The following is a 27,006-nucleotide window of genomic DNA, read 5'->3' on the forward strand; positions in this document are numbered from 1 at the left end:
AAGCTTCCCAGCCCCACCGCAGCACTGCCTGCTCCCAGGGAGCAAGTCCCCTTGCCACGGAGGGCTGTGGCTACTGCCCTGTTACTTTTCTTCCCCCAGCACCAACAGTTTATTTCCATAGTTTTTTTCGGATGTGGGTAGGTGCTAATAGTAGTTGTTCAGAGAAAAAAGGGTATTATGGGACTCCTCTTTCCTACCCAGTGCAGAGGGATGTAATTTCTACTTTGAGATTTTTAAAGAAAAAATATTTTTCAGTGAGAGCAAAGAGCTTGATCTAATGGCCGTTTGAAGATGATGTAGTTCTGCCTGGGCTCAGACTGTGTCAAAGCAATCTACAGATCTATGAAAAATTGAGGGAATTCAGTATTACTGCAGTGTGAAAGCAGTGTCATCTTAGATCTGTGATGGGTATGTTTTTTAAGTAAACAGGATAGGGAATTGTTATGGACTACAGGACACACATGTTTTTAACACAGTGCAAAATTATTAATATGCTTTCTTTGTATAGTATAAAAAGGATGTAAGAATTCACATCACAGCCTTGGATGAGTCACTGTGACATTGGGATGTTTAAGAAATGTGATACGAAAAAAGTGCAGCTCAAATGAAAATATCTCTTGCTGTTTCTCAGTAAAATTTTGGTTATTTGATTCTCTGTTATAAACTGCTTTGAGTATGTTTTCTTTAAAGGCTGTACTTGAAGTAGGGTATTTGATGTGAAAAGCTAGTACAGATGAAGCTACGGAGTAGTGCAATATGTACAGTTAATTCATATCTGTATCTTAAACCTTCTTGGTTTATTTCACTTTGACAGGAAAGTATTTTTATATGCTATGCTGTATAGCCTTCATTTCTAGGTTTGTACTTAATCAGTGATAAGGCAGTATCAGCCTGGTTTTTTTACAATCACTTAACTGTGCCCAAATCCAGTGTATTTACTCAAGCAAATAAAAGGCAAAATAGGGACCTGTTAATCCTTTTAGATGGAGTTTGGGTATTGCAAATCCTGGGCCAGGACCACGATAGTGACTTTGGCCATAAATGCTATGATTTGAATTCAGTGTACAGTTGTTTTGTGAGGGGTGTGTTGAGGTTGTTGGTGGAATTTTTTTAACAGTTAGGAAATACTAATAGTGTGTACAAATAGCTGTGGATAGTTATATAGAGATCTATATAAAAATAGCGTACAAATGCAGTGTTACTGTTGAGTGAGTCTTTTGAGAGATCTAGGCAGTCCTAGGCAGTTTCCATTCATAGGATATTTCTTATGCTTTTGGCTCTGACAGGGGAGAGCTGGCGTAAGGGAACTAGCAAATCCTTCCTCAAGCTGCTATGCTGTAAATGTCATAAAACAGCAATTCTAGTTGTATTTCAGCAGGATTTTGTGAAGCTGTGCCTGACTTTGGCAGGCGCTTCTGAAGAGTCCTACAAGTGAACTGCTTTAAAGAGCTATTTTAAAGTGATTTAATGTAGGCCGGGCATGGGGATCAGGAAGATGGTGTTTTCCAGGTGTGGATGGTATATAACTGTACATTAATTCACTTCTGGGTTCATGGGTTTTTATTTTATTACTCTGCCACAACACTAAAAGCGTTGACTAGAGTGGTCAGTGCAATCAAGTCTAATGCTAAGGGTCAAAGTAGGGTTCTTAAGCTTTTTCTCCAAGGGTCAAGGAGGATGTAAGCACTTTGTATCACCCAAAGTTACATTTACAGTAATTCTTTCTTTCTTGACTATGAAGCAGCGCTTGTCTCAGAAATTATAAATTCTTGACTTTCATTTTCTTGCCAGCTAGCAGTGGAGAGAACTTGAATATACTGGGGAAGCTACCCGAAAGTGAAAGACAAGGTTGATCAGGGTTTGGTCTAATTCCAGGAAGACAGGGTAGCTGTTCATGGCTTGCTCTGCGTATTTAAACTTTAATGAGTCACAAGAATCCGATTTCTCACTTTGGTTTGTCCAAAACAATATTTACCTAGACTAACATATAGCTTTCCATCCTGGCTGAAAAACACAATTAAATTAATAATGTTAATTCATTTCCAATTTATGTCCTACTCTGCTGCTAAACTGAATATAGCTCATCAGAAATGTTAACATAAATTTGTGCTATATTTTTATACTCTGTCCAAAAACACCTCACATTATTCATGTAATGTGTACGTTGCAAGTTATATGCATGTTGGAGCATATTTCATAGTATGGATTAAGTTAATATAGCATAGATTATTTTTTAAACTACTAGCTGGAAGAAGAGGAGGAAAAAAAATGAAAAATTCAACTCCTAAGTATTGCATAAAGATGCTAGCACCACCCAACTTCCTATTCCCCCATTGTTTCTGCAAAATAAATACTGAAAAACAGATGTCTGGAACATAATGAATTTGAGTGTCCCCTGTAACAAATCATTACTTGTTAGCTGGAAAGGGCTGTATGAATTTTACTTTATGATTCACACTGTTATTACCATAAAAATTGAGAGTTGCATAGAAATATGTTCAAGAAAAGTACCGTTAATATTCCTTACAGCTTGATCTTGTTGGTTCAGATATGAATGTATGAATTCAGACTTTCTCCCTTATGTAAAATCTTCAGCTGCAGCCTTTGCCGGATTTAGAGATTATTAAAAAAAAATCGTAATAGCAGCTCAGGGAACAGTCAAGAACTGTCTGCTCTATACTGTGTGACACTGACCAGCTTTTCGCCACATGGCTTTAAATCTTCTTGTAATATAATTCAGAACCAGTTCTGATACATTTTAATGCAGCTAATCTCTCTGAGCACAGGTTTTGTACAGCCAGTGTGCAGAGCTCAGGGTAGGCAGCTATTGGAACTGTTGGCAATTGACAGTGACTGCAAAATTAAAATAGATCTTTGGATGTTACAGAAAGTCTTTCATCCCTGCAACATTTTCCCCGCAAATTTAAAGCAGCTAGAAGTGGAGAGCAGTGCTTTGAGTGGCTCATTCTTATTCTGACTAGAGCTTGCACTGCAGCATGTGCGTGCAGTTACGTTTTTCTGTTAGAAAGAGATCCTCTTAAATTTTGGGGGGCGCTTAAAGGACCTCCGTATAGGAAGTGTGGTCTACTAGGCAGGGTAGTGGTTTGCCAGTGTAGTTTCTGGCTGATGCTGACTCATTGAGTGAGCCACAGGAAGTCTCTACCCGGCCCTTTTACTGCCCTATCTGCTAGCTGAAAAATAGACATATGGATTATCATATTTTATAAATCTTTCTCTTAGAAGAGTTCTAGAATTAACTTAATTCTGTTTAATTCACTGATGTCTTGCAGCAGAAGACAGTATGCAGTGTTTTGAGCAATTTCTGTTGCCAGTGTTTGCTGGACTTTATTGGGCTTTTGATTTTCTCTCCTTTTTGCTTTGGGTGGGGTGCCTAAACTCTGTAGCCAAATGAAAAATGAAGGAGTAGGATTTAATGCAGAAGTCTGCAGAAATATATCAATAGGTGGAAAAAAAAAGGTTATTCTATTTCATGTAAGACCTGTCGTGAATATTAAATTATGAAGGACTTTATCTGAATATGTAGATATGTTGCAGTTTGATGGTTTTATTCCAAGCATCCAAAAAGGATGTGTATGTCTGTATTAGAAATCTATGTATGCGGATCTTAAATGCGATCATAGGACTCTATAGATGCTTTCCCAAATTAGCATCTCAAGAATAAAGCCCCAACTGAAAAAAATATTTGTTTCTAATTAGCCAAGGTATTCCAGCAGCATTTTAAGTCTATTTTAATGCAATACATTATTCAGGAGAAATTCTGGGGGTTTTTTTCCACATCTTTTCTATAGCCAGGGGTTCTGTCTGGGAGACTTGGCATTCTCAGCCTTCAAGTATTGATCAGTTACTTTGTTTGTCAAGATTATAAACAGTGTTAGCTTTTAAAAAACACCACAAAAGACCAAACACAAAACTAATAGGTTTTCCCTATAGCTTTCTCCAGATCAGTTGTGATAATTTTTTCTCCAAGTTCATTACTAGCATTTTTAGTTGAATAGGGTTTTAGCTAGGTCATACTAAACTCAGATTTCATATGAAACTGGAAAAGTTACTGAGAGCAAGCATAAAAACCCCCTGCACTCAATCTTCTATTTATCTTTGTCCATGTACATGATACATTTCTGCTTATTATTTATTTAAATGCATCAAATAAGTGTGGAACCACAAAGAAAGACAGTCTGCCTTGTGAAGTTTGAAATGTAAAAGACTGGGCCCTCAGAGGGGTGTATTTGAAAGCCCAGAGAAGAAAGAAAAGAGTGAATTTAAATATATTCAGCCCATAAATACGCCATTTATTTTGGCTAGCACGGAAAGCAATGTCTCAGGAAATTTGAATTAGCACATTGTGATGGTTTAGAGAAATGGAGCAGGGATGGTGTCCTTCTTCATCTCTTGTGCTCTTCCCTGTGCAGACCCAAACCCTCCCTCCTGTCTTCCTCCCAGAGCCCTTGGCTGTTTCCCCTTGATCCACCACCTCACTTTCAGTGCTGAAACCAGCTCCTAGGTTCTCAGATAACCAGTTTTGTGCTGGCTTCTCACCACCATGCACACTGGAGAGACATTCCACGTGTAAATATTGACTCCATCTTTTCACTGTTTTCCTTTAAATCCCTTTTGATGCTCTTTGCCTTTATTCTTCACTGTTCTTTGCAGTGCCTACTCTAACAGTGTGGTGTGATACCTACCCATGAAGACAGATTGCAGTTGTCCCCCATTGCCTTGTTTTTTGCCTCTTTGCTGTTTCTTTTTCCATACTGTAGGTGCTGCCAGGTAGGGACAATGTATCATTTTTGGGTGTGTGCATGATGCCTGCCACAACAGGATTCAGCTGTGTGACTGAGCTGCCTCGAGGTTACTGTAAAGCATCCCTGAAATAATCACACTAGGTAGGGTTTGATGGGAAGGCAGCAGAGGAACGGGGCTGCCAGGAGGTTTTTTAAAAGCTCTTCTGCTGTTGGCAAAGAGGCAAGAGTGGCAGGTAGTGGACTATGAGGCTAAATTGATCATATTTTGTGGGACAAGTATGTATTATGTTTGCAGGCAGTGATGGGAAATGAAGAGATGATATGGTAGGAAGAGGGCTTTTGCAACATTTAAGGAGGTAAAGAGTTTACATGTTCAGTAACAAGCTGGAGAAGGGGATTTGAATTATTTCCTTACACATGCATTTTGAAGAAAGGTCACTGTGATAATAAAAAAAAAGTTAAAGGGAATTTTGATCAAAAGATGTTCAATTTTTAGAGCTTAGATAACACAAACTGTTTTTAAAATAGGTCAGATGTAGTACTATACAGGCTCAGGTAAGAGATGGGAAACAAGATCAGCCATCAAAGCTGATCCTGTAAGTGGATGATTTTCCCTGTGACAGAGTGCATGTTAGTGCTGTCTGTTGTAACAGGGAATCAGAGAAAGAGATTTGAAACATTAATAATAGTTTCAATTTCTGGCTTGAAGGCAGGAACCTGGAGACTTTTTTTTTAGTTTTGTTGTTGTTATGAATGGCTAGATGGGGGGGGGAAAGCTGGAGTATATTCAGGGAAAAGATACAGAGTAGGCAGGAAGTGAATGGCTGGAACTGTTAATTAGCTGGTAGTAGACAGATCACTTGTGCTCAGCCCCTTGCCTGTCCTTCCCCTGTGTTACAGGCCAACAACAAACCAGAGATTGAAGCAGCCCTGTTCCTGGACTGGATGAGGCTGGAACCACAGTCCATGGTGTGGCTGCCTGTCTTGCACAGGGTGGCTGCTGCTGAGACTGCCAAACACCAAGCCAAGTGCAACATCTGCAAGGAGTGCCCAATTATTGGATTCAGGTACAAACTCACTCCCTTTCTGTCATGTGTATGACTGCTTGGTGGATCAACAGCTGTGCTTGTTTCCAGGCAAATTGTGTGCTTCTTTTCTGTGTGTTGTTCAGGGAAAAAATAATTGTGACAAGGTTTGAGGGAGAGTGACACCTAGACTGCACACAGTGATATGAGAGTTGAAAAGAACAAAAATCATCTATTACCTAAGATGTGGCCCTTCCTCTGTGTCCCAGTACTCCCATGCCTCAGCCAAAATATTGATGGGGATTGCACAACTAATGTGATTTGCTTTACATTCAGTTGGTGCTATACGTGCAGCCACATTTTCTCAATTGTACCCTAATGAGTAGCTTTTAAGCATGGTATAAAGCAAAGAAGTGCCTTGAAAATTCACAGACATGTAAAGCTACATGTGCATTTATTGGAGAAAGAATGTAGTTGGTAGAACATTAACCTGGAGTGGGGGAAATGTTTCTGGTCTGTTTAAACATCTGGATCGGCACCACGGTTACTATGGCAATGAATAAGTCACTGTGTTGTAAAATGGCTGCGTGCTGGTATGCCTATTGAGAATCCACTTAAAGGCTAAGTAAATACTTACTTTCAATTATGCCTAGACTTGTTTTATCACTTCACTTTGCAATAGGTGCTTTGTATCATTTTTGTCCTTTTTATGCACAGTCCTCTTTTACCATCGGCATTTCTCCTTCTGTGCTACCCTTCTGTTTACAAAGAGCTTTCCAAAACATAGATAGGCAACACCAGCAAGCAGTACCACATAGAAAAGCCATAATTTTGCTCTGATCTGGGAGAGTATGAATGTTGCTATTAGGCGTATAGTGGGGCAGTGCCCTCTGCAGTGTGATTTCACAGGCAGTGGGAAATGGGGACAATAATTAAGGTATTGTTTTGGTTTTTATCTTGCGTTTTTCTTCAGTGAGTCTGTGCCTCTCATCATCTACATTCTTCTCCTACTTTTATTCCTCTTGAGTATCTTAACTGGGAAATTGCCAGTATTACTGAGGAAGAGCTAGGGATGGGATGTGAGTAATTCAGCACATCCACAAAGTCTAATTTTCCTGTTCCCAGATATGGTTTATGAAACTACTGAATTACTTACATGATGTTGGATAAACAGCCAAAGACAAGTAGGTGGAATTGAAAAAAGCAGCACTGGAAAAATCAAAGGATGGCAAGTGAATGGATATTCTGTAGAAAGCATCGAGAACTCATGAAGCGGACACTGGGACTCTTGTGTTTGCATCTAATTTTACTTGTCTGATCTCATCTGTCTGTTAATTTTTTGTAACAAACCTATTATCACCATAGTCAAATCTGTCTGTCACAGATTTTTTTCCTCTGACTTTGCAAGCCTTTGAGACCCTGTGTACACACTTGACAAAAAGATACTGTATTGGAAGGCTTTTAGAAAGCCAATACTGTGTGCCTCAGTATGTGTAAAACAATGTTCTTTTGAGGTCATTGTGACAGAACTGCTTCGTGTATTTGGAACAAGACAACCCTTATGCCTCCGGCCCTTTCAAGCACTTGAGTGTAGCCGATACAACAGCTAGCTGCTGCATAGAGCTGATGAGATTAGATAATGGCCTGAAAGTGCATTCAGTGTTTTGCATGGATGGAATACCATACAAGAAAATTGTTTTGATAGAGATGCTAGGAGGGACGCAAACAAATTCCTGCTTTGTATGCAGCACTTAGGAGTTTGCTGGAGTGACTTGTTGAGGAGGGCGTTACATCTTTGAATTTTACTTCCTCAGGACCTTCTGTGTTAGGAGTCATGCGGAAGAGCAAAAGAGCTGAAATTAACATGGTAGAAGCAAAAGAGCTGAAATGAACATGATAGAAGCAAAAAGCATGCTGGTATCTTTTATATGTAAAAAGTGAGTGATTGTGAAGAAATCTTTGCTATTGCCCAGTGCTAAATTTTTTTTTGAAGATGCAGATCTTTGACATATGTCTGGGGCAGCAATACCTGTTCCTCAGTCGCAGAGGAGCATTGCCCGGCATTGTACACCATGTGACATCTCAGGAAGGAGAATTTACTAATCCAGAAAACTTGACAAGATGATAGGAGGCATTCCAATACTGAACTCTGAAGATGTGGTGGGTTTTTTTCTCCTCTTTTAGGTACAGAAGTTTAAAGCACTTTAACTATGACATCTGCCAAAGTTGCTTCTTCTCTGGCCGTGTTGCAAAAGGTCACAAAATGCACTATCCCATGGTGGAGTACTGCACACCAGTAAGTAGCTGTTTTACTGACCTGTACTGTCCCTTCTTATGTAGAACATAAAAACTTCATTTCCTATGTGCAAGGTAATGGAATGTTTGGGTGGCTTTACTTTCCAATAGTTAAATCCTTTCCCCCCTATAATTAAATCACCTTTTATATGCTCGCTATTTCTGATCCTTAGTAAAGGATACTCCAATGGTTTGAAGCAGATTGAAGTTCATTGTTTGTACAGTGCTGTGTCATAATGTATTATTATTATTATGTGCTAACAATTTGTTCCATGTTCAGTGCCATAGTTCACTTTATGGATCCTGCAAAAAAAACCCTGTGATTAGTGCATATACTTATATATTAGGTCACAATGTTTACTTCATATCAGTGTAAGACTTTTCTTCCTTTGCTCAGCAACTTGCCACTTCACTTGTTTTACCTGCAACAGTATGATTGCATTTTTACATGCTTTACTATTTAGTGGTGCCTTTGTATTGTATGATTGCTTGGTATTGTAATATATATCAGGGAGTGTTCAAGGGTAGCAAGTTAGACTCAGTTTCTGAAGAATGGAAGCCATGTTATTCAATGCAGTGCAACACAGATTTGCTGCACTAACTATGTGATGAGGGTCTTTGCTTTTGTTTCACAGCTCTCTAAAGGATCACTTTTGCATAAACATTTATTTCATACCAGACAGCTGTCAAAAGAAGTTCCCTATTACTCTCTTGGTGTGCTCCTTTTTCTTTCTGGGCACTCATTATCAGGTCTGAAGGCCATAAATTAGAGGAGCTCTCAAGTTGTCCGTCAACTGTGCTTCAGCTGTCTTTGCTGTTGTTTGTGGTGATCTTGAAGAAGTGCCCTCTCTGTCATTTCCTAGTGTGATGGGATGGTCTGTAGTCTTGTACTTTCATCTGCTGGTCAGAATGGTGAAGATAAAGGGCCAAAAATTATACATGGGCTAGCCTCATAAAATTACATGAAAGGTCTTTACGTTTTTTCCCAAACAAAAAGGCATGGGCAAAATTATAGTAAACTCTCTCAACTTTTTCAGAAACTTACAAAAGAGAGAGGGAAAAATATTCCCCTGAAATATATAGTAAAATAAAACTAGTTTTTCTGTTACTTTTATTTTATGAATTTTTTTAACTCAATTTTCACTAGCATTTAAATGGCAGTATTTAGTCTGAATCTCTGCAAGAGCAACTACTGTGCATTCACTAGCTTTTTGTTGGTGTTTGTTGGCTGCCGCTTTTCAGCGTCGTCCCCCAGGGGTTGAGGTGACTGGAAAGGGCAGCTTGCTTGAACTGCTGCAGAAGTCAGAGGGAAATGCTGGCGCTGCCTGGGCAGGTCTGAACAGAGTTCTCCATTGCAGGCATTCCTGGAGCAGACTCTCATGATCCCAGTCATGCAGAGCGACCGACCGACCGTTACGGAGTTCAGCTGCAGCTGAACTGACTATCAGTGTTTGGTTTGGGGTTGCTGATTTTTTTTTTTTTTTTTTTTTCAGTTTGTGATTCTTATTCTTGCTAATAAGTGGCATGGAAGATTTGTGAATGGTACATAGAGTGCACAACCCAACATCTTGCTACTGTCTTCTTAAACTGTTCGTAAGATATTTTTTGAGGAGAGAGAAACAAAAAAGGATTGTGCAACACCCCCTCACAGCCGGCAGCAACTCATTGCAGTGTGGAGTCCAGCAGGTTTCTGTTGTCCCTGAAAACACAGATAGCTAATAGGCAAACATAATTGTGAACAGAAAACCTGCAACTGCATCTGCATTGTTGGATCAGAATAAAGAACCATTCACAGCCAGTAAATTTTTTTGTGAATCCTGAACTCCGTCAGCCTGTGCTAATATGCAGTGCCTGGCTGCACCAGCAGCCAGTTGAATTAGAGAAGGATTAACTGGAGAAAAAAAAATGAATGTGACACACAGCAAGGCCTGATCTTTTTTGTGTTGCTGCTTTTGAAAGAATAAACCCAAGTACTGTGCAAATCAACAAGACATCCACTGAAGCTATCATGTGTAATATGTAATTGTTTTCTAAATGAATGAAAAGGGGTTTGTGGGTGGCAGAGAATTTTTTTCCTCTTCTTCCAGACAAATCTCTTGCCTTCAAATGCATTATGACAAGCAGAAGACATGTGATGCCTTATTTGATGTATCTTTTCAATAGCTAGGTGTACATAATGAAGTGTTTTGATATTTTTATTCCCCTCCCTCTTACTTCCAGGAAATTTTGGAGCATTGCAGTTTTTAATCTGCTTAGGGGAGATTTGAAGACTCATGATAAATATCTCAGGGATATGATGACTTCTCCTGTCCCACAGAGGTCTGAGAAAGAATAAGGGCCAGGCAGTTCCCTAATTTTCATTTAGACAGGAATTTTTCAACAATTATTCCTGAAAGCAACACAGCTCGATTTATTGTTCAAAGAGAGGTGACTTTTAAAGAGGTTTTGTATGAAGCATAGAAGATAACTTCTAGACTGGGATTTAAATGTAGGATCATTTTTTCTCTTTGGGTGTAATGAACACAGCAACATAAAAGCCACCTTGTTAGAAAGAAGCATGTCAAACTGAGCTAGCGTTTACAGTCAGGGTGGAAGTCTGGTGTTTGGGTTTGGCAAAGCACTTTCTGAAACCAAACTGGGAAATGTCAGATGGTAGAAGTAAAATTCTTATGTGGATAAGAATAACTATTTCTTATTAAATAGTTTTGGAGCTCAACAGAGCTGCCTATGTATTGTTTTGATTTAAGAGAGCTATGATGCTGAAACTCCACTGTTTCTTCCTTGTAAACAAGTTCTACTGATAATTTTGGTGTGGAAACTCTTATGCTGAAAATCATGTGCAATAAAACATCTGTGGAGTAAATCAGAAATTGACTGAAAATAGCCTCAATTTATCATCTTGTCCACATAATAATCACCTTTTCTTTGGCTTTCTCATGCTTCTTGAACATTTTTCGAATGGCTGTTGGATTGTAGGAGAGACGCCTGGTGCTTCTAGTTTTCACTAGCAGACAGATTTTCTTCTTGGGATTATGGTGCTACCAGCTATTTTGGGATGTTTTCAGTGCAAACACACCACTTTGTTGGTTGGTCATCGTGCATATGCTTCAGGGGAGCAAGGTGCTCTAACAGTCCAACAAAAGTCAAAGTGGAGAATGTTTTATTGTTACTCGTAACTGAAAGCACTTTTTACACAAATCACACTAATTACAGTCAAATGCAATGGAAAATGTTCACAACATTGAAAATAGACAAGACAGGAATAAATTATTACAAATTACACAGGTGAATAAACTGGACAGAAAGCTCCATTTATATGGAGACTAAATATTAAAAGTTTTTCTCTCTTCTCAGCTGGTGTGCTCTCGTGATAGCAAACTAGGAGCTCTCTTTAGCAGTCATTGCAGATGGTGTTCAGCGAAAGGAATTCTCTCCTGCTGAGGCACCTCAATAAATCCCCTTTCCAGAATTCTCTGGGTGGCATGGACATATTTAATCCCTCCCTTTCCCAAAAACGTCTTTACTTCTGATGTATTGAGGAAGTGATACTTAATATTATTGAACATTACCTCAGTTTCTTGAAAATACAGATGGTGCTGTACTGGGCTGTAGGTTCTGCTGTGTCGCTTCTCTGCCAGTCTTTGCTCACACTGAATTTTCCTGACAGACTTGACTGGAAAGAGAGTCAAGATCTTTCCAGCTTTATCTGAAGCTTGTAGGTGTCATCAGTACAGGGATAATAGTTGTCCTTCCTGCTAATGCGTTTCAGTCTTTCTGCAGATTATTTATCAAGGCATTCTTAATTTTTCTACCCAGACAATCATTAAAAATACATACATCTGTGTTACAACAGCTCTGTGAAGGTTGACTTGACTGATAGGTTCCAACACCTCCTTCCTCTCTGAATAGTGTAGAACTAATTAAAAAATGTCAGAAAGATTAACTTTTACCTCATTTCTTTACTTCATATCAGATACAGTGGAAAAGCAGTATCATTATGTGAGTTACGAAGAACTTAATTTACTGTAGAAGAGCAGTATTTCAGGGTCGAGTGAGGGTCTGCAAGGTGCAGAGAAGGGAGTGCAGCCTGACTAAAGTAACTGAAGTGTCCCATTAAAATTATTCTGAAAATCACCCATCTTTTAATCAGACTTGCAATAAGTCTTGCATCTTCCCAGCAGATATCCTTTGAACTCTTCCTGATACATTCAGGTCTTTAGGAAACTATTTCTACTTTGTTCTCCTCTGCTGGTGTCTACAGCAGCAAGGAAAGCTGACTGTAGGCAAGGGAGCAGAAGACTTTGTGCAAATGGTACTTTCCTCAGGTATTGATCTTAAATGCCTGCTAGCTTCAGATTAGACAGGTGCAGGGAGAAGTAATTGATCTAAGAGCTTTCAGCAGCTCTCACCTACTTCATGTTTCTCTTTGATCAAAATATTAATGGCAGAGAACACTGAGAGGGGAAACTGGAAAAAAAACATACTGAGAGTATGGGACTGACTTTCGTGGGCTGACAAGTCCATAAGATGTAGGTGACAAGTGTGAGGTAAGTCAGGATCCAGCCAGTGAAGCAGTTAGCTGTACACACGAACTGGCTGTGTATCCTCCATTACACACATTTCAGTGCTGAACAAGAAGCAGGCACAGTCCCCTGAGCCAGATGAGGGAATGACAAAATCTTGTCTAATTATTGCGTATCCTCTTGAAAGCACCTGAGATGAGGTATGAGCCTGTCAGTGGTTTTTGAAGCTTCCCTTTTTCCTCCTTTCTCCCCACTAGCAGTGTTGCTTTGTAGTACATTGTAAGGTGACAGTGATAAATAAATAAAACTTGCTGTTCTGGAGGTCAAGCCATTGGCAGCTCTGCTTGGTGTGGCCACAGCTCTTCCAAGTGACCCAGCAAAGGAAGAGGCAACTGAAAAACTATAATAACCTCATGAAAGATGATTGCCTTGTGGTTTATGGCTTTCAGACAACTTCAGGAGAAGACGTCCGTGACTTTGCCAAGGTACTAAAAAACAAATTTCGAACAAAAAGATACTTTGCAAAGCACCCACGAATGGGCTACCTGCCTGTGCAGACTGTCTTGGAGGGAGACAACATGGAAACGTGAGTAGCTCTAAAGTGTCTAAGTAGCAATTCATTTGGTATGCTCTTTGAGCTCCCCAGCTGGTGCCAACTCCTTTCACTTCCTAAATGCATAAAAGCCTCTTTTATTTCTTTCATTTCTGTTAACCTCAGCTGGCAGGAAAACACAAGCTGGGATTCCAGTTGCCATTTCCTTTATCTGTTTTCACCTGTTCACAGGAGCTTCAACTTCAGTTAGTAAAAGAAAAACACTTACCATCTTACTGACAGCCTTATAAACTTAAGTTTGATATGGCAATTTTGAAATTAATGATATATTTATTACATTTTTATTTTCTTCCAGATGGCTATCTTTCTGTGTTTTTATTTTTTTTAATTAAGCTACTGTGTTTGCAAGCTTCCCAGCTGATTTCTTCTTTTCTCACCCCATAAATTTGGTCTTATTAAATGACTTGGAAGTCTTCATGGGGAAAAAAAAAAAAAAAAAGAAGCAATAATGGTGCACATGGAGAAATCAATGAGTAACCAAGTTCCCTTTGGGTGTTTTTTACAATTCTAATCAGTTGTTTAATGGCAATTGCACGCAGCTTGTCCTTGCTCTCTCTCTTTCTCTTTTTTAATTTTAGATTTCAGTTTTTTTTCTCACTTTTTAGTTGGTTGCTCCTTGCAGTCATCCATGTTGGTCTGTTGGATTTCTGGTTTTTAGTTGTTGCAGTTTTGTTTTTTTTTTAAACCCTTCTGTAATTATTTTGCTGCTGAGTTTCTTCTGCCTCTCTCTTCACCTCCTCATTTTTTGTCTTGCAGTCCTGTTACTCTGATCAACTTCTGGCCAGTAGATTCTGCGTGAGTACTTTTGCTGAAGTGTGCTGCTGCTGCTACTGCTGCTGCATTCCCTCATTTTGTTTTTGTTTATTTCTTTGTTTAATTTTCCATTAGTTCATTTCCTTCTTTATTTGTATTTATTTTCTTTGGTATGGTCTCTGAAGGAAGGTTTTGATCCCAGATGAATAGAATGGGATAAATCCAGGAATTCCCAGCAATCGTGGATTGTGTACTGTATACTCTTTCTGGAGTATATATTTTCATCTAATTAACAGGGATTTTGGTGCAGTCTTACTAATGCTTATGAGAGTTTGTCATTTAAAAGCCTGTGTTTCTGAGTAAGTGTTGATCCCTTTGAATGTGTACGAAATGCTTTTTGAAAGATACAAATTGAAATTGATGGATTTAATTCAGTTTCAGGAATGACGTTTTGTACATGAGGCTGTAATTTGGTTTTACACACAGCTGTGCACACCCTCACACTCACATGCTCCAGATAATCCAAAGCTCACTGGACATACAGGTTTTTTTAGATAAAGTAAAATTTGTGAAGGCAGGTTGAAATGAAGAAATGTTTACTGTATTTTTTCAGATGTTAAAGAGCAGGAATTTTCAGCTATGAACTGGATTTTCATTCTTGCACCATTCCTGCACGTGCATTGTCTTTTTGTTGTAGTAATACTCTCAGCATAAACTAAAGATGTATATTTATATACTTACCATTGTGGCATTTGCTACTACTAGTGTTACATGAATTATTTTAGTATAATGTTATATAAGGATTATTTTTAATTCACATATTGATAACTATTGATAAACTAATACATAGAATTTTTTATATTTCTATATGGTGAAATGTATATGGGTTGCACCTTAATTGAATTTTTAGTAGAATAAACAATGGTAAAATGTATACATTTGAATATTGATTTATATTTTTCATTTGGAGCACCAAAATTGGGAAGTCCAATGAAGTGCTCTTCCTCTGGGAAATTCACTTTAAGCAACCAAGAAATGCATATAGTATTGCAAACCTGATGTGGCTGATGATTCCACCCAAAGAGCATGCCAAGTGGCTGGAGCCAGACTGAAAAAGAAGAGCTTTGAACTTTAGGATGCATTTTCATTTATAAATACATCTGGGGATGGCAAACTATATACTCAGCTGTGGATTTCTTACCCTTTAGAACAGCTGAAAAGTTGTAACATCTAAAGAAAGCTTAGATAATATGGAATGCCTTTGCTTTGTCTGAAATAACATGAACTTAAGCTGCCATAACATGCTTAATTCTAGTTCACTTAGAGTAGTAACATTGTATGCCTACACTGGTAGCTTCACACCAAAGGTTTGGTGTGAAGTGATTTTAACTCGCATCTAATACTTAAGAAAACTTGAGAAATGCCAAGAAGCAGGATTTGTACGGAGAGGTTGCACCTTTTATCAGACTTACTCGGGTATCCTCCTGAACATAATCCTTTCATCTGGTGTGACAAGAAAGCAGAAAAAAAAGACAAGAATAGTGGCTGGAAGGAATTACACTTCGTTTTGTTCTGCAAACTTTGTCAATTTCCTTAGCGCTAGACCACCAGAACTAAAACACAAATTACTGAGCTAGCCAGGTTTAAAGCTGTTTCTAGTTACAGGGCTGATTCCAGCTTCGGCAGTCAAACCTCTTATTCTGGCTATCTTAAAACTTTCACATTTTCCAAGATCTTGCCTTTTTGTGGTGCTTTCATGCCAGTTTTCTGGTCATCTTCAAAGTACCTCAGAAGAGTATAACTTGGCAGCATTCATCAAAACTAGTGCTGTCCTGACATCATCAGGTGGTATAATATCTGAAATTGTTTATAATTACATATATACTTATTTTTTTGTTAGAAGTTAGCGATTCTGACTGCGTATTATCCAGTATTTTTCACAGATATTCTGCTTTCTAGGCATTAAAGGGGCAACTCACACTTCTTGTGAAAATTTGTGTCTTTTTACTTGGACTGTCGCACATGGCACAAATACAATTTACTTAGTTCTGCACTTTCAGTAAATTGATGCTTCAGCAAGAAAAAGTGCCTTTGTCCTGCCAGCTGGGTCTCTGGGGTGCAGGGAGTCACAGGAGGTGATATTTGCCACTTCACCACCACTTGCTGGAATTCCCCATGACATTCCTGCAGACCCCTGCTTTAGCAATGCAGCTGTGGAGCCCTTGTAAAAGAGATGGTTATCTTGGCTAAATATTGGCTACGTCCCTCAGCCTTTGTGATGACTATTGAAACTGATCAGGTGGACTGAGCATGTGTGCTCAGAAAGGAAGGACAGCAAGCTCTAGCACAGAAGGTCATCTAAGAGTTTTTCTATACAGTGAGTGCATCACAGTCGTTCTCAGGCTGGTTCAGACACTGGTAAAAGTTTATCTCTGAGCAGCTGAATTCAACAAGACTACTGCAATGCTTCTCAACAGGTTTGCTTTTCATAAGCGAAATTTTCATAAGCAAAAAAAAGACACTGTGTTGTCTTTGAGAGAGAGAGAGAGATACCTCAAAGGTATATGTAAATATGTATATATCACACTATGTCCACTTCTGAAGGTGAAACTTGGTTTCCAGGCAGCAAGTGTGCAATCATGCAGTCAGGCCCATCTTTTTGCCTTGCACTACTGCCAAAAGATACATCACTTTTTATGATTCAACTCAAAACTAAAGCCACTTTTAACACAGATTTCCTACTCTCTGCACAGTATTAGCAGCAACATTTGGGTGTGCATTGAAACCAAGACCTCTTTTTTCGATGATAGTACATGCTTAGACCAGTTTAACATCTACTTTATGTCAAATAAAAAAAAAATGGGGATAGCATCAATTTCTCACAAAATCATTGTTTTCTTGCTCTAAAATCCACTGCTCTAGATAAATTGCATCCTTTCCCCTTAATCCTTTCCCTTCAGTGTAGATGTTCTTACACGAAGTAGATTACCAAATTGCAGAGAAGCAGTTGCCCATCCACATGAATCTCTGCTGTACCAGTAACTCTGTCAACTGAATATTTATACTCTGGTGTACTGTGGTAATATTTGAACATATGATGGGTAAAGGTACAGTTGGAGGCCAGAGCTCATTTCAGACAAAATTAAATTTGTGATACTTGGCCTGTCTTAAAGAGAAGAATTTGGCTGTTCTGTGAGAAGACACATTAATAATGATATATTTTGTGTATCCAGAATACAGATCTATGTATTCAGAAGGATCCTAATTTTCTAGAGCCTTTTGCAGGCTGATGAGAAAACTGGAAGATGAACAATCTAGTAGATTTACTACAGGATTATCAAACTCCTAACACGGGAGGACCACAAGATTATTGCAGTTTTAATTTGTAACCTGTAAATACAAAACTTACCTGCTCTTGCAAGGTGGTGCAATCCCCGCAGGTCAGACTCGGCATGAGCCATAGTGTCCAACAGTTTAAAATGGGGAAAAGTCCTTCCTCAGTCAGGAGTTCCAGAAGGAGAGTCAACAGAGACACAAAGCTAAAATTTACCTAAAATATGAGATTGCCATACAGTTTGGAAAGCTGCATCATGTTTTGTTATTAGAGCACCTTCTGATACATGCGGATTGGCAAAATCCCACACAGCTGCCAAGGGTGTTCTCTGAACTGCCTGGACAACGTTCAGTGGTGACATTTTCCAGAGCTGAGGCTGTAAGAAACAATAATTAATGAGGAAAGTCCCATGAATTGTTTTCATTAACAAAAAAGTGAAGAGGACCTCATACCATCTGATTTGTCAGGCAGAAAACTCTTAACAGTTGCAAGTGTCCTGCTGTATAACACGCTGATCTACAGTTCAGACCGCAACTCTGGAAAGACACTAGGCAAACTCATCAGTGTCTGCAGGGTGTTATTAAAGGCTCATTTCAGACATTTTACATTTCTTGGATTTACTTCTAGTTGCTTGTGGAATAGTCCTTAAAGGCTGTTTTAAGTGAGATGTGCTGGAAGCAGGCACTGGAACAGGGCAGGAGACAGAGAGGTTCCCAGCAGGGCTTTCACAGCCTGCTGCATGTGAAACAGAATTACCAGTGAAGCAGGCAGGTGTGAAAGGAAAACCAGGGCGAAAGCTTCTTATACATCCCTTGGAAAAGGGTTGTTCGGGGATTGGTGCGAAGAAGAATCATTGCAGCAGATGGATTGCAAAATGGTCACAATCCCTGGTGTGGTACCACAAAATATTGTGCCAACAGCTTGAGGAGGCACACACAGTGCCTGGAGTTATAACTTGCTGTTTATCAAACATAGCATAAGGCGTAGAGATATGAGGATATAGGCATAGTTAAGTGGTTTTTTACTTTTAAAGGGGTATTGTTTGTGATTAATCAGTGTTTTCTGCCTTATAGGCCTGCCTCGTCCCCTCAGCTTTCACATGATGATACTCATTCACGCATTGAACATTATGCTAGCAGGTATGAGACCAGCTGGACATTAGGCAGATCTTTCTTTAAACAATCATTTTTAAAAAAAAAGAATCCTAAAGGCTCCCTGCGACCTGAGCGCTTCTTAGAGGAACATAGGGTTTGGGGTTTTGCTTCTCAGCTCTGGGATGCAGAGCATCACTCATGGTTGCTACTAACCAGCCTGTCAACTAACTTGCATGCCAGAGCACCTATGTGCCTTTGGGTCCTGCGGGGTCTTAGTTAAGCTGTGCACCCAGATTACTGACTTTTTAGGCATGTTTTGACAGGACAAAGAGTGAGGGTTTTGAACTGAAAGAGGGTAGACTCAGACTAGATATAGGGAAGAAATTTGTGACAGTGTGGGTCATGAAACACTGCCACAGGTTGCCCAGCGAGGTGGTAGATGCCCCATCCCTGGAAGTGTTCAAGGCCAGGTTGGACGGGGCTCTGAGCAACCTGATCTAGTTGGAGATGCCCCTGCCCATGGCAGGGTGGGTTGGACTAGACAACCTTTAAAGGTCCCTTCCAACCCAAACCATTCTGTGATTCTACATAGGGTTTTCTTTATAAAATGTACCCTGGTGAAATCATATAAATTAAAAGAGCAGAAACCTCCAAGCTCTACATGAATCTCAAGTGCAGTTTTAATGTTAATATATCACAGACAGGATTTTTCATTTATTTGGAGGATTAAAATAGTGGTATATTGCTGCTTTAGTTCACTTTTCTGCTTTCATTGTTCTCTTAAGAATCAAAAACTGGATTACTTGCAAAAATATTAAAATAATATGTTTTTCTACCAGGCAATCAAATTTGCTAAGGTTGAGGTAATAAAAAATAGTTATTCCAACCTCCTCTTTCTTCCCAAAATCAGTTGATCAGTAGAGGTATTTCTGACTTATGCATGATGTTCTAGGAGGGGCTGAATGTTGAAAACCAGTGAGAAATGACTGTTCTGATGACGACATTGCCAGGTATGAAGCAATTTTTGTAATTCCCTGGCATCTTTAGGCTTTCCTTTAATAGTGGATTTAATTAATCAGGAGGAGTGGAATATGACCTCAGATAAAGGTTTGAAAATTTACAGTGAGTTTAGCCAGGTCATTGTAACAAATAAACAATCCCTTGCAACAGCTTATTGCAAATCTTTTCGGTAATCAACACTGAGAGTGAATTGATTTGAGTTTCAAATTCTCTTTAAGTCATCAAAAACATCACAGTCTTTAATTCTTTCAGGAATGTTAGAACAAATAAACTTTCTGGAAACATAATTGATTTTAATGAGTCGTCTCTATTTTTCCACAGGCTAGCAGAAATGGAGAACACCAATGGTTCTTATCTGAATGACAGTATTTCACCTAACGAGAGCATGTAAGTAGACTGTTTTAATATTTTTGACATGTGTTTTCTTGTGAAGTTTAACTTACAGTGAAATTCTGTAATACTGAAATTGCATGGCCATGTACCACATCTGGTTCTATTTCATTATGAACTTAATGTTCTTTCAATTTGTATAGTAGTGTCTAGAGTTATGGCTTAAAGCTTAATACCAAACTTATGCAATGGGTGATTGTTTTATTCTGAATTAAAATTAATAATTTCTTTAAAAAAACACCAATTTGTTCAGCAAATAGTTCCCATGCTATGTGGAAAAAGTGCTAATTATCTGTTATGTTTTAAGGACAAAGATAAAAAAATAACCCTTCTATTTGAACTGGAAGCTTAATCATGGTTAAATTTCTGTAAGCTAAAAAATGTTCTTGTGGGCAAAGCGTCATTCGAAAGGTTAATGGGGCTAAAGATAAATCTTTGGTCTACAAATATGTGAAATACATTGCAAGTGTAAGCCAGGAGGAACTCATCTTCCCTGTGATAGAAGTAATAAACATTTAAGTTGGAAAGATCACTGACAAGCATCCATTTTGCTACTTTAAATGTAAAGTCATAAGTAAAAGCTTTTATTTTTAAAAAAATAGTTTAATCTAGTGTCACAATGAGACCTTTTTGTGCTGTTCTGACATGCTAATATATTTCTCCTCTCATGATCATCTTGATCTGAATAAAGGACATAGAACTAGAAAACTAACTGTGATTAATGTTTCTGAAAATAGGATAGAAGAGCATAAGTCATTGTCATGCTTGAAAATTTGGTCTTAGTTATTTAACTCTGATGGGGAAGCCATAGCATAGTTTTAAACCAATCAAATATGAAAAAACTCAAATCTTAACTTCTCTAAAAGTTGGGGGATTTTTTGTATTCTGCATAGTCCCATCCTCACCACAGTCTAAGGGGCAATTTTTTTTTTATGAATTCAGACAGAATCATCTTTTTACTAAATTTGTAGTGTTTCTTTAAAGCACAGTTCTCTGGCCAGTTTTCATTCACTAAAATTATGATTCCAAATCAACAGTATTTTATAAAGTTAGTTTTGAGTATGTGGGATATTCTTGGATAGCAATAAAGCTATTTCTCTTAATCTAATCTAATAATTTCATTAGATTGTCATTTTTTTTTTATTTCACCTTATTTACAATTTTATAGAGAAAAAATAGATAAATGGAGGATACCTTTATTACATGAAGAGAGTTAGTTGTAGGTATAAAAATAAATGCCTTCCCTTTGCTTGAATGACCCATGACACAGATCAGGCAGCAGGAGATGGCCTTTTTTCTCAAGCAAATTCCTGATTGAAGTTAGGCAAATGAGGAAAGCTGAGGTTGTCAGCTGAGGCAAAACTCATCTTTAAGTATCTGAGAAGCAGAGGTGAAGAGAGGTAGATTCTGCAGAGAAGGAAAACTATCAGAGTCTAAAGGAAACAGGTCAGCAGAGTTTGCTTTTAAGGTACATTGCTTTGCTGTTCATTACAAAGAGTTCAGCCAGTCTGTAAGAATCAAGAGACTGTGAGTGAATCATCTCTTCATATTCACTGTGAAGTTAAAAATGAGCAAGGGAACAGCCTGTTTTTATCCTCTGTTTTCCAGCGATGATGAGCACTTGTTAATCCAGCATTACTGCCAAAGTCTGAACCAGGAGTCCCCTCTGAGCCAGCCCCGAAGCCCTGCCCAGATCCTGATTTCTCTGGAGAGTGAGGAAAGGGGAGAACTGGAGAGAATACTTGCAGACCTCGAGGAGGAAAACAGGTGGGTTATGCCACCAGCTGCCACTGCTCTTGGGTGTGTGCTGCAGGGGCAAATGAAGGCTTACTCTCTGTGTGTGATGAGGCTGACATCCTATGGTCTTTAAGTCATTCCCACTTCCAATGCAGTGATGAGTCAGCACAATTTATTTCACAAACCTCCAAAACAGCAAGGTTGTAAGATGTAAGTTGGTCACCTCATACTCCTGGTGCCACCTGTAACAAGCCCTGCTTGCTGTGATTTGTAATACTTCTTTCCATTCTACTGCTTTCTTTATATCAATGATACTAAAGATCTACATGCCAGTGTTATTTTGCTGTTATGAGCAGAATTCTGCACTGTTGTCTGGAAAAGACAGGCAGAGTTCTTGGGAAGACAGGTTTTTCTCAAAGAGGTTTGTCACTGGGATACACGAGGTTTTGAAATCATCTCAATTCATTTAAAGAATCTGTGATATAATTATACTCTACAGTTAGATGGAGTTTACTTTGATGGCATTATGAGAGATAAAATGAGTTATAAAGTTGCATTTTCTTCAGATAAATTAGTACTTTCATGCTTGTTAAAAGCTGGGTTCTCTTTTCTTTGTATTTGTGTGGTGGTGTGTGTCGCCATTTCTTTAGCCTTTCAATATCAAGTCTCTTCTAATTTCAAGTTTAATTGAAGTTACTATCATTAATCACAAAAAAAAAAAAAAATCCCAAATGTATTCTTGCAGCATCACAACACTGCAGTCCTCTTTCTACAGTACTGTGCAGTTTTGGACCATCAGCAAAAAAAAATGATGGATCTTGACTCTAGCAAATTCCTAATTGCAACCACGGCCAACTAGAACCAGACTTTTAAGACAGAAATAATTTAGAGCTGCAAAAAACCCTCTTTTTGTTTGCCTTGTGCTTTCTTCAGCTTTTATGTTACAGTCTGTTGGCATTTTTGTGTTCTTTTTTTTCTTGCTTTTTAAGAGCTAGGTAGTTTTGTTTACATTGAGGCTTTAATGCAGTAATCATTTACCTTAGACATGTCAAGAAAATAAAGGAAGAGTTGGCAGTGTCATACATCTTCTCACCATGCGTAAATCTTCTTTGGATGGTACTAATCAATTGCAGTGGCTCTATCACCCTACCATCTCCATTGGACTGTGGTTGGGACTTCTTTACAAAGAGCAGAGCCTGGACTTGCAGAACAGCTGGAGTTGGTTTTGGCATGGAGAAGACTGAAATAGGCTATTCTGTCTCCTGGAACAGGAGGGAGATTTAGATCTGCCTTCTGCCTCCATCTGGACTTGGGTCAGCTACTCCTCTACAGATTAAACCCATTTTTCTGTATAAGTAGTGTGCATCAACCAGCACAAGGAAAGGGCCTATTGTCCATAAATACTAGGTTTTATTTTAGTGTAGACTTAATCTCTATAAATCTCCAGATGCAAGGGCAACTAACTTAACTAATAGTTTGTTTCAAACATAGTAGTTTTCATTAAAAGTACAATTTGCTTCAAGGGTTACTTTTTTAGTCCTCGTTATTTTGTCATCCCCTCATGTTTCCAGTTGTGATGCACCTCTGCTTTCAGACTAAAAAATCTTAAGACCAGGTTGAGCTGATGATCAAACAGCAAAAATCTAACTGATTTCTGTGAGGAATTAGTAGCAGAGAAAACAGCTGTTTCTGCCTACATGAAAGATGCTGGCAGAATGTCTGACAGACATATAAATAATAATAAACCAGAGAGTGAGAAATAAAGAAGGTCAAGAACACACTTTTCAGGAGGATTTAGGAGAACATAGAGGATGAGTAGGCAGGCATAAAGGATGAAGAAAGTGTTTCAGACAGAAAGCTGTAGTCAACAAAGTTCTTGTTCTCTGAACTTCAGTGAGAATTTGAAACTAACCCAGACTTTCTACTACATTGTACATAAAAGCTAAGTACTTTCCAAAAATGAGGAAAATAAATATTTAGAAATGAGCCATTATACTTTTGCATACAGTAGTTAAGAAATACTAACTACTACTATATAAATAGTAAAATACATTAGTTTTCAGGGCAAAACTCTGCTTTTACTTTTTTTAAACAGCATAAGGGGGAAGAAGAAAAACCCTAATGCTTTTCTGTCTGTGTACAAAATAAGCTGCCCCCCAGAAAGGAGGATGGCTTTTAAAGCAGCCTCACTTTAGATTAGAAATGTGTTACATGAACAATTAGTATAACCAGGAGTGAGACAGCTAAATAGGCTAAAAAATTACTTTTTTGGAGTTTATGCCTTAAATTTCAGTATGATCCTTACGCCCATACTAATAATGAAAAGTAACTTGTTAAAATATCTCTGACAGGAATTACACCTTAAAACTATCTGTTTTCAACTCTAGATTAAACTCTGGAGTTATAGAGCGTATGTTTGGTCATAGGCTGTTGTTTCCTCATTTGTACTACTGAAGGCACAGTCATGGTTGGGGGTGCAACTTTGCCTTTTGTGGATGCTTCAGGTCTTATCAATTCAGCAGGGATGGAGAGGTCTATTTCTGGTGAACAGTGTGGAGGTCACACTGCTGTGATTTTCATTGATTATGACAAGATCATGACTTCTGTCTCTGCAAACTGCTCTAAATAACTTGTACTTCACATGTGAAGCAGATGCTCAAAAGCGGACAAGTTCTTGTCCTGATAGCTTGTCGTGGCCAGGTAAGTATGATTTTATGGAGGAAACACCGACTCCTCCTTAGAAAAATAAGCTGTTCAGACAGAGTCAGTCAGGAGCCATACATGTAACTTACCTACCTTTAGATTGCTGTTTCCTAGTCTTTCTCCTCCTTTGAGTTTGTGCAAACATTTTTTGGCTGTTGCTGAAGGTAATCAACAACCTGGGACCTAATGCCTTGTTTGAACCCAGTTCCAGTGGGTGAACACATATTCCTTCCCATACTTATCCTAAAAATGCCCTCCCAGAAAATGTTGTTCCTTGCCGTAGCATGAAGACTTGGTGAATCTGTTGCTTGGAAATGAGCTGAACAAGATGCAAATCACATTGTGACTGCCCAGTCCTCAACTCATCCTTAAAGTACCTGAATTGTTTCATTTCCATTGTAAATAACCTTGGGTCTTGTGACTGGAGCACATCTCCTTGTCAGTCCTGAGCTGGATGTGGTTCTGGATGCCTGGAAAGGCAAATGGCTGGGCAGCTAGCAGAGTTAGATAAGCAGTCATCCTTTCCTGCCTGCATTGACCCAACTTTTGTTGCATACATTTCTGATTATCTTTTTTAAATGAAGATTTAGCTCTCTCTGCTGTCTCGTATTATTTTACAGTTAGATTCAGCACATGCAGTCACTCCTCAGCAGCTCTTGAGAAAACTGCATAAAGGACCAACAAGAAGCAATACGATGGCATTCAAAACACTTCATTGTCATTTCTCATTTTCTTCCACTCTTCACAGTTTCCTAGTTTTCAAAAAAGCCCTTTTTGCTTTGTGTTTTGACTTTTCTACATCTCTTTTGAGCTGTTTATTGCAGCCTGACCTCCATTTGGTTTCCAGCTGCAGTTTCTGGTCTCCCAAATAGTTTCATCTTAACTTGTTACTTAAAAGACTCTTTGAAATTGTGATTCTGAAGTTTTGCTTTTGGACAGTTTAAAAAGATTTGTTGCTTATTTTGAATTCTTCTGAAATGTATTATCCACCTTATAAAACTAACCTAGCTGTGACAAGGTTCTGACTGGTTTTTTTTTCAGTTCCAAGGACCTCTTGTTAGATATTCATTATTTATCTGCTAGCATTTTGAGACCTTGGTGCTTCTGTAGCTTGCTTATATGCTTCTGTATGACTTCTTTAAATAATTTATATTTGCTAAAATGTGAGCATTTTAGAGAGTATTTTCACTTTGTGAAAATGTTTCAGTTGAGTATTAAACCTTCAGACTCGCACTCAGCTTTACATCACATGAAATATTGTGATAAGACCATTTCTTAAGTATTCAGTAGACATAAAGTAATCTTGCTATGGAAGTCACTATTACAATATTGCAGTATAATAGAAAAACCCATACTAAAACTGTCCCAAAAACATTTTGAAATTTCCATAAGTGAATATATTTCAGAAATAGAAAACACATTTTTTGTGTCTATCTAAAGCTGTACTTTAAAAGGTTATACTATAGGTTAGGTTATACTGACTAGAATGTACTAGCATTAAATAGAAAGCATACAGTTTTGCAGTGATAGAGACTCAGAACTTTTTGCAAAGAATTAACACACTTTCCTGCTATTTGTTTACTAAAGAAAGTGAACGTTCCGTAGTATCTTAGTTGAATCAAGATCACTGACAAACTGGAGAAGCACTAATACCATGAATCTCAAAGCTGCCCTGTTTCCTTACAGCTATGGTGTTACTTCAAATCTGAAGACTGATGAATGGTCTTCTTAAATAAGTTCCTTCTGTATAGTTGCCAATAGTGAGAAAGTGATGCATTTCTAAACAGGCCTTGGCTCTTTTAGGGGTTTATTTTGGCATTGGAGATGATGTTCTGAGTTTGAGTTGTCATGAGTTAACACTGGCACTCCAGTGAGGGACCAGGGTGAGTGGTTCAGTTACCAGCTTTGTCCATTTCTTCAAACCACTGATTCCATGTAGGGAGATGAAAAATAACATGAATTGACAAATTCTCAATTGCTTCTCAGAGGACTACTCAGGAAATGGGGTCCAGTAGGATTTCTGTCACCAGGCAATTAATGCTGCCAGTGACAAATGTGGCTAGTAACTCATGAGCTCTGTACTATCGAGCTCTTTACAGCTGCATAAATCAAGGTTACATTGCATGCTTCCTCCTGTTATTTTTCTTCATGATGCTTCAAAGAGGTGCAAGGATAGTAATGGAATATATGGGGTTTTTCTTTGCATATTTCTCTTAACGAATTAGATCTTTTCTTAGTAATCAGAAGACGCAGCAGCTTTGTTTGTGGCAACCAGATGTGAAAGTCACCCATCCTGGACTATGGTGGAGGGAGGCTAGATTTCCCAGTTCTGCCTGTGCTTATTCAGACACGTTCAGTTTGAGAAGATTAGGCTTTTATCTCTTCTTTCTCTTCCCATGTTATGCTGGAAATGTGAGAAAGTGCCTTTCCTTGGCACACAGAGGCTTTATACTGAGAGCTATAGGCCTTGGATGCTTGGTGTGCAGCAGCAATCCTCCTTGACCGCACAGCTTAAAACTATTCCAGAGGTAGGAATAAGAGCTTATTATTCTCTCTTCTAGGATATTCTTAGAGCAGCTTTCAAATTCTTGTTTTCTTTTTTAATTATCAGCTTTTTTTCCCCTATGTTAATACAGGTCTTCATTCCTGTATATTTAGATACCAATTATTATGACACTATTGATTTTCTGTGCTCTATATTACTCTTAAGACTCTGAAAGCTGTTGGTCTGATGAATCTTAATTCTCTTACCTAAG

General features: G+C 38.5%; 1 protein-coding gene across 11 annotated transcripts in view; it reads left to right on the forward strand.

Annotated features, from left to right (window-relative positions):
* DMD (dystrophin) overlaps positions 1-27,006 on the forward strand; it is a 1,087,789-nt gene that overhangs the window by 1,036,861 nt on the left and 23,922 nt on the right. For 8 of the 11 annotated variants that reach the window (XM_051641663.1, XM_051641654.1, XM_051641680.1 and 5 more), the window contains 7 exons: positions 5,664-5,830; positions 7,973-8,084; positions 13,056-13,192; positions 13,976-14,014; positions 18,380-18,445; positions 19,742-19,807; positions 21,419-21,577. In XM_051641663.1, the coding sequence (XP_051497623.1) occupies positions 5,664-5,830; positions 7,973-8,084; positions 13,056-13,192; positions 13,976-14,014; positions 18,380-18,445; positions 19,742-19,807; positions 21,419-21,577 (746 nt within the window). The remainder of the gene's footprint in view (positions 1-5,663; positions 5,831-7,972; positions 8,085-13,055; positions 13,193-13,975; positions 14,015-18,379; positions 18,446-19,741; positions 19,808-21,418; positions 21,578-27,006) is intronic. The other 3 variants (XM_051641739.1, XM_051641722.1, XM_051641690.1) reach the window with 2 other exon arrangements.

The sequence above is a fragment of the Apus apus genome, chromosome 1 (genome assembly GCF_020740795.1).
Source record: "Apus apus isolate bApuApu2 chromosome 1, bApuApu2.pri.cur, whole genome shotgun sequence".
NCBI lineage: Eukaryota > Metazoa > Chordata > Aves > Apodiformes > Apodidae > Apus > Apus apus.